This window comes from Tinamus guttatus, unplaced genomic scaffold, assembly GCF_059628265.1.
Source record: "Tinamus guttatus ecotype Peru unplaced genomic scaffold, ASM5962826v1 Tinamus_guttatus_pri_ptg000226l, whole genome shotgun sequence".
NCBI lineage: Eukaryota > Metazoa > Chordata > Aves > Tinamiformes > Tinamidae > Tinamus > Tinamus guttatus.
The window spans coordinates 1,227,474-1,245,021 of NW_028288760.1; the positions used below are offsets into that span (position 1 = coordinate 1,227,474).

The 17,548-nt window shown below is 46.6% G+C and overlaps 1 protein-coding gene across 6 annotated transcripts in view; it reads left to right on the forward strand.

Moving 5' to 3' along the window:
- PRRC2B (proline rich coiled-coil 2B) overlaps positions 1-17,548 on the forward strand; it is a 45,178-nt gene that overhangs the window by 11,174 nt on the left and 16,456 nt on the right. For 5 of the 6 annotated variants that reach the window (XM_088525284.1, XM_088525287.1, XM_088525286.1 and 2 more), the window contains exons 2-16: positions 1,094-1,261; positions 2,083-2,260; positions 2,476-2,578; positions 3,574-3,646; positions 6,350-6,493; positions 7,185-7,426; positions 7,850-7,971; positions 8,428-8,570; positions 9,121-9,223; positions 9,627-9,819; positions 10,211-10,526; positions 11,115-11,323; positions 13,463-13,670; positions 14,562-14,781; positions 15,433-17,499. In XM_088525284.1, the coding sequence (XP_088381410.1) occupies positions 1,147-1,261; positions 2,083-2,260; positions 2,476-2,578; positions 3,574-3,646; positions 6,350-6,493; positions 7,185-7,426; positions 7,850-7,971; positions 8,428-8,570; positions 9,121-9,223; positions 9,627-9,819; positions 10,211-10,526; positions 11,115-11,323; positions 13,463-13,670; positions 14,562-14,781; positions 15,433-17,499 (4,436 nt within the window). In that variant the 5' untranslated portion in view covers positions 1,094-1,146. The remainder of the gene's footprint in view (positions 1-1,093; positions 1,262-2,082; positions 2,261-2,475; positions 2,579-3,573; positions 3,647-6,349; positions 6,494-7,184; positions 7,427-7,849; positions 7,972-8,427; positions 8,571-9,120; positions 9,224-9,626; positions 9,820-10,210; positions 10,527-11,114; positions 11,324-13,462; positions 13,671-14,561; positions 14,782-15,432; positions 17,500-17,548) is intronic. The other variant, XM_088525285.1, reaches the window with a different exon arrangement.

Genomic DNA, 17,548 nt, shown 5'->3' on the forward strand with positions numbered 1-17,548 from the left:
CTTACCTGGAAATCGTGTTTGATAAGGAATTACTGATGCTTGTGGCCTCTCGTCAGAGACAGCCCCTTCGGAAAGAGCGATGAGGGATTTCTGGCTGCATTTGAAGCATGTTCTCAGCTGAATGAGGTTCGGAAAGGGTGAAAGGTCCAATATATCGGCTCTCGTTACGCCAACACGGCGAGCTGTACCCGTGAGATAGGACCTTACAGATGATATAATAAAACTGCCAGCAGTTTTAGGCCTGAAGTAGAGACTTTACAACAAGAAATCTATATTGTGCACCAAAAGGCTAGAGTAAACCTTTAGATTAGGAAAAATCAGTGAATTAATCTTTTACAAAATGACAGAAAACATGTCTATTGAAAGGAAGCAAGGGTTATTTTCTCTTTGAGGTAAACGCTTCCCTTCAGTGTTGTTCTCCCTGTTTTAACTTTGGCTTGTCTCTGAGTGAGGGTGTTAATTGCAGTTCGTTGTCCAGCTGAACCTGCCTCATTTCAACATTATTATAGACTCCTTGACTCTCACAGGGAGCAGACTGAGAAAGGGAATTCGAAAAAAACAAGTGTCTCAGTTACCCTAAGGTGATTCTTTCAAAGCATTAATTGCTGGTACAAATCATTAACAGTAGCCAGTGTGGAACCATAGTTCTAAAAGTAACAAAACTCAGCTAGTAGTATTTCAGTGAGAAATCTGATGATGAATTGCAGTGTGGCAAAGAAATGGTCCTTTCCATGTCATTTACATTTAGGGATGCTTCTGCCTACCTGCTTTGTGTCAGCCTTGCTCTTTTAAAGCAAGGATGACATTGGCCGTCCCATTCTCTCATATTTAAATTTACCTCTATCAGCACTGGAGTGGTAGAAGGAAGCCATCAGAAACCTGTTTCTGCAATTAATTTCATTAAGTGTCTGAATCTCAAGTCCCACAAAAGTTCCATTGGTTAAAGAGGAGGGAGTTAACGTCTTGTAACATGGCATGTCTGTTCACTGAATCTGTCTGCAGTTCAAACAGTTGTGTATCTGTTCTACTTACCACTTACCCAAGGCTAAATAATCTGTTTGATGGCATTTCCCTGGTTCTCTTTTGTTAAAAGGCAGATCGGGAGCGGCGCAGAGAAATTTCCTTACTAGATGACATTTCATCGCAATGTCCGATCGTTTGGGGCAAATAACCAAGGGAAAGGATGGGAAAAGCAAGTACTCGACTCTCAGCCTGTTTGATAAGTATAAAGGAAAGTCAATAGAAGCTATCAGAACTACAGGTAAGGAATGCCTTAGGGGGCTCCTTTGGGGTTCTTCCAAGACTGTTATCAAAGAGTTAATTGGGACTGCTGGCCCTCTGGGCAGTGCGTCCAGTGGGAAGCAGCTGAATTGCAGAGCTTCATGCACTGATGATGCATCCAGCCCTGTATTGCATTAGGACTTCAAGGGAAATGTCCGTGCTTCTTTGTGCTGCTGAGCTGCTGTTATTTTAGAGATATAAACTGATTTTGGCAAAGCACTGGGGAACTGTTGGTCCTATGATTTAGCCTGTGTCCTTGCTACCAAGTGCACTGGCTGCAGACTTGATCAAGAGCCTCCTTAGGGCTGTAGGCTGTACCAAGACTGAGCAGTTAAGCTGGCCGTGAAGTGAAAATACCAGGTTGGTAAATGTGATGTGGTGGCTGAAGGTGGAGGGCCTACAAATTCAGGACTCCTGGATTTTGTTTCCAGTCCTCTCCTAATGTGGGGTTTGGATCGCCGCTGCAAAAGGTGATTCTGCTTTTTACAGTGGAAGAGAAGTATTTGCACAGGTAGCTAAAAGATTCTGGGTATTTTCAGTTAGGGAGAATTTTTGCCTCTGTGTCTTTGGCCCAAATCTCCTTCCCCACTGTTGTAGGAAGCTGCCTGTCAGCTGCTGAAAAAGAGCTGCTCTGGAGAGGTTCTGCAAGTAATGATCTGTATGTCGACTCTGTCGTGCACTGCAGCAGTGGCACTGCTTAGTGTACAGTTCTGCTGGGATTGCACCCAGTCCCAGGGTGCTGAGATTACTGTGCTAGCAGGACCTAGCCCTCCATGACCTGCCCCGTTCCTTTCTCCCCAGTTATTCCTCGACATGGCTTACAGAGTCTTGGGAAAGTTGCTGCTGCCCGGCGCATGCCACCTCCTGCAAACTTGCCTAGCTTGAAGTCTGAGAACAAAGGAAACGACCCCAACATCATTATAGTACCCAAGGACGGTACAGGATGGGCAAACAAGCAGGATCAGCCAGACCAAAAGAGGTAGGCAGAGCTGTTTTTTTGAGCTGTGTCAGGAAAGCAACAGCAGTTACGTACTGCTGGGCTGTGTCTTGGACCTTACAGTTGTGCTGTTGTCTGAGCGAGTGCTGAGCTAACGAGTTAGCTGGCTCTTTTAGCAGATGCTCTGGTGCTAGAGCTGTTTGTCTCTCGTCTTGCCTCCCTTCGCCTTTGATGTCAGCTCTGCTGTCTCTCTGCAGTTCCAGTGTGACGGGTGCACAGCTGCAGGAGTCGCTGCCGCAGCAGGGTTTGCAGAAATCTGTCTCCAATTTACAGAAGCCGACACAGTCAATCAGTCAGGAGGTAGGCGCAAGCAGTCTCCGTGACTGCCACCCTGTGTCCCCTGTGCCCAGGCAGCCTGAGGCTTTCCTTTAATTGTCAGTATTGTCCTGTGCAAGTAGGAATTGACAGGTTATAATTCACAGAACAGCTCCTATATAATCAATTTTTTTTGCTATAGACTATCTTGACTCCAAGTCACTCTGCCCCCAGAATGCTGTACTGCCGTTGCAGTGTAATTCTGTGCACGATTTCTCTCTACCTTTCAAGCCTGTGGGGAAAGTCTAGCTTCAATCTAGAAAGAATGACTGGAATGCGGGATGGCTGGTTAGCACTTGTAAACTATTTTATTTTGGGTCTAATTCAAGTGTCGCTTGGTGACAACAGATCCGGCTCTTGCTCCCAGCCAAAGACCTGATGAGACTTGATAAGAAGAGATCTGGTCATGTGGGAGAAGTAGCCAGTGTCAGGACCTGAAAAAACTACTGGCAAGTAAGAAAGTTTCCCCAGAGAGTGCAGGGACCTGGCCCCTCTGTGCTGCTGACTTCACATTTTTAACTAAAAAAATTCTCTTGAGGTTCAGGGAAACCAGGACAAGAGCTATGTCCTGAAGAGTGGTTCATTCATGAGAAAGTAGGATAGCCTTCAAGCTGAGTGTAGCACAGAAGGAATCTCGAAGATTGAGAGGGACCATTTGGGGAAATGTGACGGAACAAAGGGAAATCTTTGTTAGAGGGAGGAAGGAAGAGGAAATAGTTGGTGAAGGTGGTGATCAGAGATCAGAGGCAGGGCAGAGAAGAGGAGGATTTCCACTGTAGTAAATATTATAGTGCACTGGAGTGGGGAGCAGGTGGCTTCTGTCTCAGCAGGAAGCTGGGGAGACCTGCGGTACCCAGTCATCTGGGTGACCTGGAGGTCTGAAGCCAGGTAGATGAGGAAGAGTCATGAAGCCTTGAAGCAGTTCACTGATCTATGGCTTGTTGGATTTCATTTTCGTGTGTGTTTTGTATCGTTTTCAGAGTACCAATTCAGTGCCAGGTGGACCAAAGTCATGGGCACAGCTGAATGGAAAGCCAGCAGGACAAGAAGGTGGTGAGTATGATAAGCGGGAATGGGATTGGGTTATGTGCCTGTTTCTCCTAGAACAGCGGAGGCCTGCGGTTCTCCTGGCCTCCCTGTTTGGCTGATGGGCAATGGGATGCAGCTGCCTTGGGTTTTTTTTGCATCTATGTAGCGTGTTGGCTGGGGGACTGCAACAGCTTCAGTTTATCAATTCCACTTGAGGGTTGAATGGAATGTATGCTGTCACTCTGGCTGGGAATGGCTCATGCACTTGGCTTGGGAGCAGCAGGGACGTAGGAAGTTGCAGGAGCTGAAGGCTTTGAAGAAGGGCAGTGTTTGTCCCCTCATAAGCAGCTTCCATCAGCCTTGGACTGTGTGTTTGGGAGAGAGAAGGAAAGAGATGAGCGCACATGAGAGAGACCAGATATGTAGCCATTCCTGTGGTTCGTAGCATGGGGAGCTTAACTGAATGAGCTGGTCAAAAGCAAGGCTGTGGCAATAATATCCAGGGAGACTTTCCACAGTGTCCTTGGGCCAAGGGTGTTAGTGTCAGGGGGGAAAAGCAGCACTGAAGATGCTGCAGGATCCGCTTGTTTACACCTTGGCTGAGGCCTTTCCATTAAGTCTCCCTGACTCACTGTGTTGCTAATGTCTTCTGCTCGACTGAGGATCCTAGGGCAATGTTAACATAAATTGGCATTTTTAGTTGTCGACATGCATCCATTTCTGCACAGGAGGTAGTTTCTTGCTGCAGCGAGTTCTGTCATTTAAACTTCAGTGAGAATAACAGCTCAGTTCCACTGTCCTAATGCGAACAGACCAGGAAACCACTAGGTCATTAAAGGAAACAGAGAGATTTTAGAGAACCGAGACAGCTGCAGAATGCAGAAATGGAGAGGACAAGCTTATCATAAATTAAATGAGTTCCTTAATGAGAGGATATTTCTCAAAGGCTAAATGTCAAAACAGAAACTTGTGATCGCCAGAAGTTGTCGGCCAGTGCAAAGACTCTTTCTCGCTTGGTTAATTGGTACTTTTTTGAGACTTGCTAATACAGACCTGCTGTACAGTCAGTTTCAAATCTGATCCTCTAAGAGTGTTCTCAGAATTTTCTGAAAACTCATTCTAGGTTATGCTCTTATCCATACAGAGGTCTCAGCCCAAGAAAAGAGTTTGTATGTGGCTAAGAGCAGCTTGATTAGAAGGTAATTGAATAACAGAAGCATCAGAAATCTGACTAAGGGTGCTGACTAGGCCACCCTGTGCTCACAGCTGTTCTGTGGTGGCATTGAATAATTGCTTTTCCTTCAAGCTGGCAGAACAATTTCTAGAATTATTGACAAAGGTAAAAGTCTTCTGCTTTTTGTTCCTTTATGGGTCATTTCTGCTTAAAAAAAAAACGTACGGAGGGAGTATCCTCACGTAGTGGTCTAGTAGATCAGCTCTGAGCTGCTCCTGCCCATTTACTGCCTATAAGGGACATTTTGAGAAGAAAAGATGCACCACATTTTTCTCGGTGTGATGAAGCCTAGGATTGGAGGGCAAGTTGTTAATGTCTGCGCTTAACAGTCATTCAATTGTGCAGCGTTATTTTAAGAGGAAAATATAACTTTTTTATTTGCAAGGGAAAGTGTGGGGAGATCTCCCCTAGAAAACACTTGAATGCCACTGACTTCAGAACCCTGGCGTATTAAATACCTGAGCTGTGCAGTATCTGAGAGCTATTCTTAATATTCTCATCTGCCCAAGGTATTTGTAGATGTTATACACGGGATGTTATGGAGATGTTATCTTCAAGTTCCAGGAAATGGAAACTGCTAAAGAAAACAGTTATTCTTGACTCTTTGAGAGAAGAAAGTGTAAAAATAGATGATTTTTTTGTCGGATCTTCAGTCATTGTTGATGATATTTATAACATGATAATTCTGAAATGCTCCTTTTAAAAGGAGCATTAGCCAAATAACACCAAAAAGCAGCTTTTAAAGCAAGCATTTGTGTTTTAACATTGAGTGGTGCAATAATGCTAGCAATTTCCTTTTATTCAATGCTGTCTTGCAATAGATCGGGGAGAATTATTGCTATATTCTATTTTACAGTCAATGTGGGATCTTTTTAACAAACAAAAAACTGTCATTCCAGGCTGTCTGATGACTCAGCAAGACAATTCGCCGAAGAAATGAACCTGGCCAGATCTGGCCAGGGATCTGTATCTTAAAAATGCTGAAGCAGTGGGGATAGTGGAGTATACTATATAGCACTCAGTGTTTATCTGTAGTCTTTCACTGAGTATATTTCCAGAAATCTTAACAACAGAATTCCCCAGAGGATTGAGGTCTGAACCAGAATAGCAGTCTGAGTAGAAATGTCAAACATTTGATAGCAGGATATCATTTATAATGCAATGTTGTAAAATTTATATCCTCACTTCAGACTCCATTCCGTACTGTACAGAAATAATTGGAAGCTGAGAAATTTCGTTCTGTGACTTTGCTGAACACAGGAGCTTAAATGAAGATGCTCAGCTAAGAGCGTGGGTGTGTTTGGTGAGGACGTGTTGTCGTGTTGGTGACAGTGTCTCGGAGTGTTTATTTTCCATGTGAGCTGATACGATAGCAATCCAGGTTTGAATATACTGGAGGCCCAGATTTTCAGGAAGCACGTTTCCAGGCCGATCTCATGACGGAGCTGAAACAGTGGAAAGATCTGCGAGTCCCACACTTATTTCTTTGACAGGTTCAAGGGCCTCAAGCCGACTGTTATCCTTCTCTCCCGAGGAATTTCCGACGCTGAAAGCAGCTGGCGAGCAGGACAAGGTTGGCAAAGAAAAGGGCGCCTTAGATCCGTCGTATGGGCCAGGACCAAGCCTCCGCCCCCAGAGTAAGTCAGTGATTGCATGTTTTCTTCTTACCTCAGCTCATAACCCTCTATAAATGAGCTTGTGGGCAAGGGGAAGAACTAGCCAGTCTGCAGTAGTGTTAAGATACACCATTCCTTCATTTATGTTCTCTCTTTTTATGAGTCCTCATGTCCCTAGTTGCTTAACAAATTGACTGTAGGTTCTTATGTACTGATGATTTTTACTGCCAGAGCTCTGTAGTGCAGACAACTAAATATGGACTAAATATGGTCTGCAGGAAGGGAGAGGGTTTACAGTGTTCTGTGAGTTAATCTGGTGGCTTGGAAAGCAGATCCTCCCGCCTGGGGAGGGGGAGGTGCACAAAAAGGAGTGAGTGGTGTAAGGTGGCTTCTAGTTGAGTGTGCGTGGTTTAGATCACCCCTAATTCTGCAGGGTGAGTATTGTGGAGGTGGGTCGCAGAGTTGTTGTTGGTTGGAATTTGGTCCTGTTGAGAAGTGGGGATGCCACGAGTGCAGTAATTACTTGGTCACAGCTGATGCTTCTAGTGTCTTGGGAAGGAAAATGTATCTGAACGTTTTCCTTGGTTCTTGATGTATTTCCATATTTCTGGTTTAATTAGGGCCTGGCCAAAGTCATTCGAGCTCAGAGGTATTCTGGCTAAGTGACTGTCCGCATCCGCAAGCTCTAAGCTGTGCATTGCCTCTTTTCCAGATGTCACCAGTTGGAGGGAGGGCGGTGGGAGGAATATAACCTCTGCCACGTCTCTGGCCGCCTCCCCTGCTGAGCTGGGCAGCAAGACCCCTGGCACTGGAGACGGAGCCCCCTCCTCGGGGAACGCCAGCGACCCGAAGGAGCCGTCCCTCCGCCCAGCTCAGCCTGTCCGTAAAGGGGCTTCGCAGTTCATGGGAAATGTGTACCAGCCACCCACGTACCATGACATGCTACCTGCTTTTGTAAGTTGCCTATGTTTCCCTCCCCTTGCTTGTAACTTGACTGTGGGTTGAGGAAGTCAGCCGAGATGGGTGGTGTTCAGATCCTTCCCTCAGTTATTTCCCAAGACTAGCCCAGGGATGTTTTCCTTGGTCTATTTTTGGTTTCCCCTGATGTGCATTTCCCTGTTCTTGCTTGGAGCACTAGTATGCTCCAAGGAGAAATGAAATAAATGTGGCCTTGCTCAGTCAGAGGGAGAGTTGCTGGTTTCCCTCTGGAGCTGGGCAGGATAACCGTGAGCATATGGTCTGTTAGCCAGGCAGACACGGAACATTCGCCCTTCCCTTGCAAGGCTGCAACTACTGTGGCCATGTTGTAACCTAATCTGGTTAAGTCTTTCTATAGCATAGAGGGAAAACAGGCTATTCTGCTCTGTTGTGTTCCAGATGTGTCCACAACAGCCATCCGAGACCCCTGCATCGCTGGACCGTGGGTCTTTCCCTGTTCCTCAGCTTCGTCTTGAGCCCCGGGTCCCTTTTAGACAATACCAGATGAATGACCAGGATGGGTAAGACCGCTGTGACTGTCCTCTTGAGAAGCAGGTTCAGGGTGGGACATAAACTTTTCACTGTTTAAGAGTCTGGGCAAGGAATCCAGTCCTGTAGGTGAAGCTATAGACGGGCACAGAGGAGGCCTGGCTTAAGCCAGAGGATCAGCACTTTGCACCTACTACTACAGCATCTGAAATATTGCAGCACTGAAAGCACTGCATGTCCAAAGAGCAGGTGGATGCAAGGATTGCGTGTGATCCTAGACCGTAATGACAGCAGCTCTGATCTGTAGCCCCAGAAAGTGGGTACTAGGTACGTGGGAGGCATGTACAGAATGGGACAGATACTTGGAGGCTGTGTATATAAGCATGTGGTAGAAAGGGAGTGATTCATTGTTGAACTCAGCTCTATGTTCCTTTTTTTTTATTTACTATTATTTGCTGTTTCTAACATTTCTTTTTGTCTCCTTGTAGAAAAGAGAACAGGCCTGGTCTGTCTCGCCCAGCACGTCCGCTTCGGCAGCTAGCAGAGAGAGTGCCCCGGCCCACCATTATCAACGCAGAGAACCTGAAGGGCCTGGATGAACTTGACACTGATGCAGATGACGGATGGGCAGGTAAAATACCTCTAGCTGCAAGCAAGCAACAACTTATCCTCCCTCTAGCCCAAAATAGTCAGGATATGCTGGTGACTGTTCTCCTGCCCTTCCAAAAGAACGAGGGGAGTCATCTCTGCAGTTGCTGAAGATGCTGTTGGTGTACATGATGACACAATGGATCCTTCTGATCCTTCCACCACACTGTACTCGAGGAACTGGATCTGAAGACTCCTAAAAGCTGAAAACACCAATCAGCAGAAAGATAATAGTGTGACTGGCTGGCTGTCTCCTCTCATTTGCAGCCTCCATTCCTAGATTTTTGGCTACTCCTTTTGGGATCAGCCTAGCTGGTCAGCAGCATAGGTCCCAACCAAGCACATAATTTTCAGTCTCTGAGCTGGTGCTTTTCTGGATGTTCGGTTTTCCAATAGCATCTAGTTTAGTGCCAGAGAAAGCAGAAGCTTTATCAGGATAAGGCAGGGCCTGTTTTTTCTGTTGTTGTTTGTCTATTTCATTTTGGTTTGCTTTTCTCTCAGCTCTGTATTCTGTCTCTAATCCTGCCATTCAGGCATTCATGATGAAGTGGATTACTCTGAGAAGCTGAAGTTTAGTGAAGATGAAGAAGAAGAAGAAGTTCTTAAAGATGCTCTTAAAGATGGACGACAGAAGTGGTAAGAAATGGCTATATTCTAACAAGCAGTTGTTTTAATAAATGTAAAATTTACTAGAATCTTTTAAAATTTTGTTTCAGATGTTGAGGCTTGACCACTCTGACTAATAATGTGACATTATTGATTCCACCTACTATCTTTTGAGTGGGTTTCAGTGATGTGCGTGTGTTTTGGAGCTGAAGGCCGGGCTTTTTTGCTCCTCTCCGGATCTCGCCTTAAGCTTCTGCACAATGGCCTTGCTAACCCTTGAGCATCTTGGGAGGAAAAAGCCCATGTCCCGGGCTGGTATTTTTTATTTTGGATCTTCCCTTTCTGTTACAATCAATTGCCTTTGCCATTTAATGAATAAAGCTGCAAATGCTTGTTGAATTGCAAACATAAAGCAAAGCTGTTTATATGGCAGGAACAACTGGGATGCCAGAAGGCAGCAACAGCTGCCCCTGAGCTCTGCAGACAGTGCAGATGTCAAACACACCTCAGAGGAAGGAAAGAACTGGAATGACTCAGCTGGCTTGTCCCGGCCGGTTCGGAAGGTGCAGGAATCACAGCAGCCTCCAAGGAAGCTGAATGGCTGGAACTCTGCCTCCGAATACCAGGTTAGGTGGAACTCATGTAGGTGGGCTCGTTCTGCTGTGCTGCTAGGAGTGACACATCGCTGTCCTTAAGAGCTCAGGCTGGCATTTTACTGAGAACAAGCTAATGATGAATTAATCAATTGCTGTTTATATTCAGCTGGAGAGAAATCCACCTTCACAGTATTCCCACTAGGGACAGAGAATCAAAGTTGGTCCAGAACAGTGGGTATGTCACAGAGTTAGCAGAAGGAGACCTTGAACCAAATAAAGATAACTCCCCACTGGAAGGATGGTTTTATTTGCATGAGAATGGAGGGGAAGAAGGTGGAAGGGGATTTTCTTAGCAGAGCGAAGCTTAAGATGCAGGAGATGTTTGGGTCATACTTACTGGGCAGTGTTTATCCTTTTGCAGAAGCCCACCCTGGGAAATAACCTCAGACAGCAGTCTGTCGAAGATAAAGAAGAGAAGGTGCCACTAAGACAGAAGTTTGTGCACTCTGAGATTTCTGAGGCTGTTGAACGAGCCAGGAAGCGCCGAGAGGAAGAAGAGCGGCGAGCCAGGGAAGAGCGTCTGGCGGCCTGTGCCGCGAAGCTGAAGCAACTCGATCAGAAGTGCAAACTGGCTCAGAAGAGTGGGGAGACCCAGAAACACACAGAGAGTGAAGAGCTGAGGCCCCCAAGCACAGAGAAGAATCCTGTGCAAGAGAACGGCCACGTTTTCCGCAGAGGTACAGAAACAGCGCTCACCTTATCTTGTAAAAAGTTTCTTTGTTATTAGTGTGATGATGTTATAGATCCGTGCTGGAGTTGCTGAGAGGGAGCAGGTGGAGGTTGCTTAAGTTGCACGTGGGAGATAAGCTGCAGAGTATTCTGGATTGGTGATGGAAGGTTGTTGGTGGCTCGTTCTCCCTCCTCCCATCACATTCTATTAAAACAAGTGCAAACTTCTGTAGTTTCCTTATCTGTGTTCAGGCAGCTGTGCCAGAGGATACTTTGTTGGAACTGACCTCTTGATATTCTTGGGGTTGGATGGTGCTATTAAGAAGATGCTGCTGCTCACGATGCAGTAAACCTGTTATCGTTAAGTGCTGGCAAGTTTAAGGAGTTACAGGGGGAAGCAGACTGGGGGAGTGCTTAAACAGAAGGTTGATAGCAAAAGAGAATTGGAATTTACTACAAAAACAAAGATAAAATCTCTTTTAAGTATCAGAGCAATTCTAGGAGACTGTGCAGTCTCGTGTGGTCACTGCTGTGGTGGTATATGCACAAGCACTGTCATGAGCAGGGCTTATCAAGGTTTATTTTCTTCTCAATAGCAACCCCAGAGTTTCACGCACAGGATGTTTCTGTTGGTTACCTGGAGGAAGAGACTCCTGCCCCAGCAGCAGCAGCAGCAACAGCAGCAGCAACTCAAAGCAGCAGTGAGGAAGAACTTCGAGAAGCTCCCTCCCCAGCACAGGAATTCAACAAATACCAGAAGTCTCTTCCCCCCCGATTCCAGAGGCAGCAGCAACAGCAGCAGCAGGTAGGAGGTGTGACATTCCCTCCCCTCTGACCCCCACCCAACAGTCACATTTGCCTGGCTCCCAGCACAACTGGCACCAACTAACCAGCCGTCTTTGGGCTAGGAGGTGACAAGTATGAATTGATCCCATTTGAAAAGTATTTTTGAAAACAATACCCTTTTAGTATTGTTTTCAAACAGCCCAAGTATCCCCTGTGTGTTGCAGTAAAGGCTTATTAAGCTGGTGATGGTAGTTTTCTTTGCACTCTGCTATGCTGGAGCTGCTGTCCTTAGGGCTTTCTGTGGCTGAGGAGAGATGTGGGCAGGCCAGGTTTGCCATTGCCTGGTAGGAAAGTAGAAAATGAACAAGAAAATCGCTTGCCAAGGGCAAGTTGTGCTTAGGGTGACAGCTGTTTGGGCTCTTGCTGCTGAGCTGAACTTGAGGGGTGCAAAGTGGCACTCTCCTTACCTACCTCCTCCTGTTTTTTCCTGTTTTTTTTTTTCTTTTTTTCTTTTTTTTTGGTGGTTCTTCACATCTGCTCTCATCTCCTACACAACTCTTTTTCTGTGAGGCTCTTCAAAGCATTATTCTCTTTGCACTTGAAATATGTGTTTAGTCTTCAAGTGTTTCATTTCATTTTCACTGCAAACTCTCCTGTGGGGAGAGACCAGCCAGGCCTGTTTATACATCTTGCATTTCATTCAGCTTTATAACTCTTTATATGTTGTCATACTTATTGTCCAGCTCTTCTTCCAGCTGCAGTGAGCCTCCTTGGAGCAGCAGAGTGAAGCCAAGGGGCAGAATAATCCATGCTTGAGATAATACAACATTAATTGACATTCTTTATAGAATAACCACTTGAAATGTGATATAATCAACCCTGCTGCAAACTTTAGCAGAGAGATCACATTTGGCTTCTACTTGGAAGCTTGTAATTGCTCTCTTCTGGCTGTTCCCTTGTGCTTGTTACTCTACAGTTGACATTCTCAAGACATTCTCATGATTCAAGGATACAGCAGCAAATATTGCTAATGTTGCTTTATAAAAGAGATGCTCAGAAACTAAAAATAATTGGACATTTTTACTCTCATGTTAGTAATACCTCAGGTCATTGCTACTGGAAGAACATGAAATTTTCTCTTTATTTTCTCTTACTTATGTCATTAGTATGTAGGAGGTAATTTGTATTTTGGTGGGTTCGCCTTGCTACTTTGGTGGCAATAGTTCCATTAAAAGAACAAAATAAAAAATGGTGGAGTGAATAAAATGTTTTCTCCATCATAGAGCACAAGATAACGCAGATATGATCTTTTCATTTATCTGATGAATTTCTCTCTTGCTATAATGATGTGTCAAGTTCAGATTTAAGGCTTTGTTTCTTGCTTTGCGGTAGGGAATTGGCTTGTTTATAAACAGTTATAGTATCTGACACTGCTGTAAGCTTAGTAAGAAAAGAATGGAGGCAAACTGGACACGTAAGTTGATGTGTATCGTGTTGATTAGATCTGTTTACCTTCTGAAAGCTTTATCCAGTACATAAAACTTCTTTCATACATAGGTTCTTCTTGGACCTTTGGCAAAGGTTAAGTATCAGCTCAGATTAGTATGCATGAGAGTCCCCTTCTAAAGGAAAATAAACTGGCCATTTGAGAGATGGCCTCGACACCCTTGGGTTGTTCCTGGTCTCTGGAGGAGGCACAGGAAATAGTGTAAAATACTGTTTTCTTGACTAAATTTAGGATGTTTTTATCTAATGTGTCTGTCTTACATGAGTAGAACTAACAAATGTGCACATATTATAATTGCATTTTCTCCCAAGTGTTTAGTTCCAATTAATAAACTGACTTCGACACAAAACAGTCCTGTATCTCACTGGAGTGTGGAGAAAATAGGGCTTCCCATCTTGAAGCTGATCCTTGTGTTCAGCCATGTAGTTTGCACAATGGTGTGACATCCTGGTTGCATTTACCATGTCCTGGTATTTAAAAAATAACAACTGCTGCATTCCCAGTTGGTAGTGAATGCCCCTGCTCCTCGCTCTTACTTGTTTTTCAGCCTATAGCACATTAACCGTGTTTTTCTTTTGCTGGCCAATTTGCAAGCGTGGTACCTGGCACTGTGGCAGTTTGTGTCAAGTGGCTTCTCCTTCTTTCCTGCAGGAGCAGCTGTATAAGATGCAGCACTGGCAGCAGCAGCAAGTCTATCCTCCCCCATCCCACTCCCATCCGCAGCGGACGTTCTACCCGGCGCACCCCCAGATGCTTGGCTTCGATCCCCGCTGGATGATGATGCCCTCGTACATGGACCCTCGCATGGCCCAGGGTCGCACCCCTGTGGATTTCTACCCTTCTGCCCTTCACCCTTCAGGTGAGGGGTTTTCAGTGTTTCCCCATATCATGGCTGCTGACTTGCTCCAATATCTGAAAGGCAACCCAAGACTTTGGAAATTGGTCTTCTAGACTGTAGAATGCAAAAAGCATGTGAGGACATGGAAAGGTCTGCAAGTGCCCAGGGCTGAAAACCCTGAGGATTGGTCTCTCTATTATTGTTTCTGACCAGGAATGGCTGTGAGAAGGTGGGGATTTGGGCCATTGAGATGATGAACACGGTTCTACCTTGCTGTGCTTCAGTCACCTTTCCTTTCCCGAGCCTTCTCATCCGGGCTGGTTGTGATTGATATTCTGGTGGGATTACAAGGAGTTAATCCATGTGATATGGGCTAGTGAAGGAACAGAAGTGTCTTGAGAGGGGGGACACCTGTCTGCCCATCCCCTGCAGTGCCATGGGGGATTTTCTTCTACAGTAATTCCGGAGGTGTAAAGGCAGATATTCCCTTAGAGGAGAAGGATCATGGTGGGATTTAGTGTAGTCTTGTGAAATCTCAGTAGACCACCTTCAAGAAGTGTGATAAAGAAAACCTTTAGTCTCTGAGGTCTGTGGGTCCTAGTGCTTCCTTACCTTGTTACTGATCTTCAGAGATGTGATATAAATAATCCCCTGGAGTTTGTGGTTAGTTTTCCTGCACCTGCTTGCTTCCAAGCCAGTAATGGTGTGTGCTCTGAAAGCTGCTTCACCTTCTATATCATTCCATGTGTATTTCCCAGGTGTGTATTTCCCAAGCTTCTCTCTCTAGAAAGGTTTCTATGGCTGCAGTCACCCGCTATCCTGGAAGGAAGGGCAGTCCAGCTAACTGTAGATTGTTAATTCTTCTTGGCAATGAGATTCTAGCATTAATGGCATGAACTCTCTTATGATCAGGAATTATGAAGCCCATGATTCAGCAGGACTCCATCGGTGGGAGCAGCTGTCGGTCTGAAGATCAGAACTGTCAGGCAGGGCAGGCGGAAAGAAAAGTTGCTCCCATGGACCCTGTGCCAGTGTGGGGCCAGGAAAGCTACACATCTCTGCAGAGCAAAGGGTACTCCCTGTCACATCAAAAACAGGCTGAGAACATAACCCTGGAGGGGCTGCATGCCAGGTGAGTGCAAAACTCTCCTGTCCTCACACACATGCTCTGATGGGAAGCTATGCAGTGATGGGTTCTTATCTCTTACTAAGAGTAGATTAAGGATTGACCCAAAAGACTCCTCTGAACAGGCAAGGATACTGATATGACAACATCCTTACGCTGCTGTATGTTTACGTGGTGGAGGTGCTTACAGAAAGCCTGAGCTTTTCTTTCTGATGCTGGCACAGATTGACCAGCCCTGTAGGGCTGCTGGTTCAGTAGAAGCAGGTAGTTAGCATCTACCCAGTCAGACTCCATTGAAAATGGAGAGTAAAAAAATTTCAAGATTTCTAGCTTAAGACTTTTAATTCTTGGGGACTTTCTAAATCCAGCTCTCCATGTATGCTGGAGGTTCAGTCTCCATTTATTTCTTACGGTTTGTTGCCCTTCACGGGAACGACTTTCTTTGTCACCTATTGACTTGAGAAATCAGGTGGGTCAGCGGGGGGGCCACAGCAGATCTGCCAAACAGTCAGGTATTTATAGACTCATTGTCTCATGATTGAGAACAAAACGTGCTTTATTTATTTGTTTCCACCTCTTGTACCCAGCCTGGGCTCTTGGACACATATTCTGCTTTCCACTTTTTGACTTTATTTTGTTTGTTTTGTTATTTCTCAGGAATGAGAGTTCCTACTCTGCCTCTCCTGGCAGGCCAGAGGGCCTGAGCACACAGCGAGATCTCTTTGAGGAAAGAGGAGAGGAGTACTTAAATGCTTTTGACAAGAAGGCCCAAGCAGACTTCGACAGCTGCCTGTCTTCTCAGAGGATAGGCCAAGACCTTTTGTTTCAGCATCAGGAAAATGTGCAGGAAACATGTCCTTCTAGCAACCGCCATGCAAACTTAAGGTGTTCGCCCCTGGAGCCTGACTTTATCCAGGCAGAGAAGAAGCCTGAATATAACAACTGGGACATTGGCCACCATCAGAAACCCTCCGAGACTGCGGCAGAGGTTGCTGAAGAAGTGCCCAGGGATGAGCAGTCATTCAGTGCTGACCCGTGGAAGAAAGAAGGAACAAACACCAAGCAGCCTGCTGGAGAGACAACAGAATGGGCTCCGGAGAATCGGAACACCAGTGGTCAGCATCAGGAGCAGATAGGGAGGACACGGCGATCAGGCCCGATTAAAAAACCAGTCCTGAAAGCCCTCAAGGTAGAGGAGAAGGAGAAGGAGATGGAGAAGGTTAAGCTGGAGGGAGACGATCCCTCACGTCCACCAAAGGAAAAGGTGCCTGTTCATAAGGTGGAAAATGAGTCAGACAATTCTGCAGCCTTACTGAACTCCACGCGCTACCTACTGGATGACAAAGGTTCTTCCCAGGCCAGCCTTGCCCGAGAGGCTGAGAAATCCCAGGAGGAAGAAGAGGAAGAGGAGGAGGAAGAGAAACAGGAAAGAACTTGGGAGAGCAAGCTGTCCAGAGAGTCAAATGATCTCCCTCCCACAAAAAGAAACAACTGGATCTTTATCGATGAGGAGCAGGCCTTTGGTGGCAGAGGTCAAGGCCGTGGGCGAGGAAGAGGCTTCAGAGAGTTCACCTTCAGGGGCCGCGGCACTGTTGTGAGCACGAGAGGAGTCTATACCAACCAGCGGAGCAGCCGAGGGCGAGGGCTTCGGGAGTTCAACCAGCCAGAGGACTTCCCCAGAGGCAAGCCCAGGCGCCGGATAGCAAGCGAGACGCACAGCGAAGGGTCAGAATACGAGGAGCTCCCCAAGCGTCGCCGGCAGAGAGGCTCAGAAAACAGCAATGAAGGCTCCGTGCTGGACAGGGAGGAGAGTGATCTAAAAAAGGGAGACATCAAAGAGTCGTGGAGGTCCAACAAAATCTATTCAGATGATCATACTAGCCTTGACCCTAAAATGAGGGCCCCAAGAGCTTTTGGGAGATCATTGCCACCAAGACTGAGCAACTCTAGCTATGGGCGAAGGGGTTTCATGGGTAAGGAGCCCACTCAGTGGCAAGGCAGGAGTGGGGGAGCGGGGTGGCAGGAGTACGGCCGCACGTCTCCATCGGACACTTTTGGGAGCAGGCAGCAGTCCGACAGGGACTACATCCAGGATTCTTACAAACACTCGGATTCCTTTTCAAGCCGGGTTTTTGAGGACAGTCATCTCGATGACAAACGGCACTTTTTCCAGGAGGATTACTCAGCAGATCAGGAGAACATAGAGAACAGACCGTTCAGGAGGCGGCGTCCCCCGCGGCAGGACAAGCCCCCGCGCTTCAGGCGCCTCAGGCAAGAGAGAGAATCTGTTGGCCAGTGGAACCCCGAGGAAGGAGGCCCCAACCTGCTGCCCAGCCAGTGGCCGGGGAGACCCAACCTGACCACTGCGGAGAAGAGCAGCATTTCGGGCAGACGGTCTCCTGAGCTGTCCTACCAGAACTCATCGGACCATGCCAACGAGGAGTGGGAGACAGCCTCCGAAAGCAGCGATTTCAGCGAGCGGCGGGAGAGGAAGGATGGAGTTTCTGAGAGTGAAGGGCAGCTAGAGGGTGGCCTCGGCAGCGGCAGCTTGGGAGAGAAGAGGGAGTTGGCAAAGAGAAGCTTTTCAAGCCAAAGGCCACTTGTGGACAGGCAGAGCCGCAAGGCCGAGCCCACGGGCTTTGTGGAGCAGTCTGTCAGGACTGGTGTGGGAGCAGCTTCCCGATACGAGAGCCAGCAGAATGGGACACTCATGAAAAGCAAGAGGTAAAGCTGCATCCTGATGTACATGCGTCTCTGATCTAGCATGCAATGT